General features: G+C 45.6%; 2 protein-coding genes across 4 annotated transcripts in view; both read right to left on the reverse strand.

The window, feature by feature from the left end:
- Positions 1-1,662, reverse strand: part of LOC119416047 (suppressor of tumorigenicity 7 protein homolog) — a 78,905-nt gene that overhangs the window by 29,289 nt on the left and 47,954 nt on the right. The gene's annotated exons all lie outside the window — the stretch shown is intronic.
- LOC119416053 (F-actin-capping protein subunit alpha-2) overlaps positions 478-1,662 on the reverse strand; it is a gene marked incomplete at its 5' end in the record, with an annotated part of 4,560 nt that continues 3,375 nt past the window's right edge. Inside the window, 1 exon segment of the mRNA XM_037683225.1 lies at positions 478-1,257. Within this exon segment, the coding sequence (XP_037539153.1) occupies positions 1,117-1,257 (141 nt within the window).

Genomic DNA, 1,662 nt, shown 5'->3' on the forward strand with positions numbered 1-1,662 from the left:
CTTAACACAAACTATGCTGCAACTCATGAGTAAACGATGCTAAATGCTGAACGATTCAGCTGAATACTAGCTAAAGCATGTCGGCTTTAGCTAGTTGTTGGCTAAAGCTGACATGCTTTAGCCAACAACTAGCTAAAGCCGACATGCTTTAGCTAGTTTTCAGCTGAATCGTTCAGCATTTAACATCGTTTACTCATGAGTTGCAGCATAGTTTGTGTTAACTCATGATCTGGTTGAATAAAGTGAGACGGACTCTACGTCAACAAGAAGCTTTTGTCTTTACGATTTCATAAATTAGGAGTGAGTCAGTAAATAGAAAATTTGTGGTTTAATCCAACATAATTGTGACTGAATTACAGTTAATCTCATGGAAATAAATCCCCAAAGTGACAGACAGGAATATATATTACAATGTGCCTTGGTAAAATAATACAGTCGGCTTCTGTTTGACTCAAAATAAGCACTGGAGGAGAAAAGTGATACTTGTTGATTTTATTGTAAATTGGACAATATGCACATTATTGAGCGACTCGTGTCTTGTTCGGTGGCCAGGACTCTCGGCGCTGAGTGAGGGTTGGAACGGTCGAGACAGGACAGACGGTGAGGAAGAACCAGAAGAAGAGAACAAGAACGCAGAGCGTCGGTGAGCTGGGCCAGAAGAACCCGTCTGGACTCCAGCAGCTTTTTGTTTTCATCAACCGTGGACTTTCATTAAGTTTGACCTCTTTTTGTAAATGAAGACAAAGTCTCCCAAAAACGTTTTGTTTTCTCTACAATCCCAAATTCAAACAGCCCCCCCCCCCGCATCAGGTCAAATTAAAGGTGTGGTCTCACAGACACGTTGCGCACGTGGCCATGTTGCATACAAGGTTTGCTTCTTATTCCTATGTCTTCCAATGTGTTTACTGCCCCGACTAGAACCCCCTTATTCCCACAGATGTGACACAGAGGAGTCAGGAGTGTGAGTGGACAGAAGGGACGTGACGTCTGAGACAAACCGTCCTTTGTCCATCTGCTCTAATTATTGTACAAAGACGATACAACTATCCAGTCATGCAACATTGTTTGGAGGGACGTGGGGGGTCAGGGTGGTCCGTCTGTACTCGTCTCTGCTGGTTAGGCGTTCTGCATCTCTTTTCCAATCTTGTAGCTCAGGATCTTGTTCCAGTCGATCTTGGTGCGGGTCACAGGAAGCTGGCGGCGTAAGGCTTTGAAGGTAGTGTCCGACATGGTCTGGTAGTTCTCGTTGATGGCCGTCTACAAGAAGAGGTGGAGAAGACGAAGTTACCGAGAGGAGTCACGAAACACGGAGCTCAATGACTCGGACAGCTGCAGATGAAAAGTGAGCAGCTGTTGTGTCAGGACCGGTTTCCACCACATCTACGCTCAGCAACCAGCACCTCGTTTTGACCTCGACCTTTAGCTGTGACCTTGACCTTCAAGCTGGGGTCATGAAAAGATTACACGACACTCCGTGAGTGCTGGAACGATTTCATCTCAAGTTTCATTAAAATATCTTGAGTGGATCAGAAGTTACGGTCCAGACAAGAGACAGTGACGATGTTCTTATTAAACAAAGACCCGTGCATCGTCCCCCTCACGCTGGACAACCACATGAAGACAACGTCCCCCTCACGCTGGACAACCACCTGAAGACAACGT

Source organism: Nematolebias whitei, chromosome 10, assembly GCF_014905685.2.
Source record: "Nematolebias whitei isolate Nwh7 chromosome 10, NemWhi1, whole genome shotgun sequence".
NCBI classification, from domain to species: Eukaryota; Metazoa; Chordata; class Actinopteri; order Cyprinodontiformes; family Rivulidae; genus Nematolebias; species Nematolebias whitei.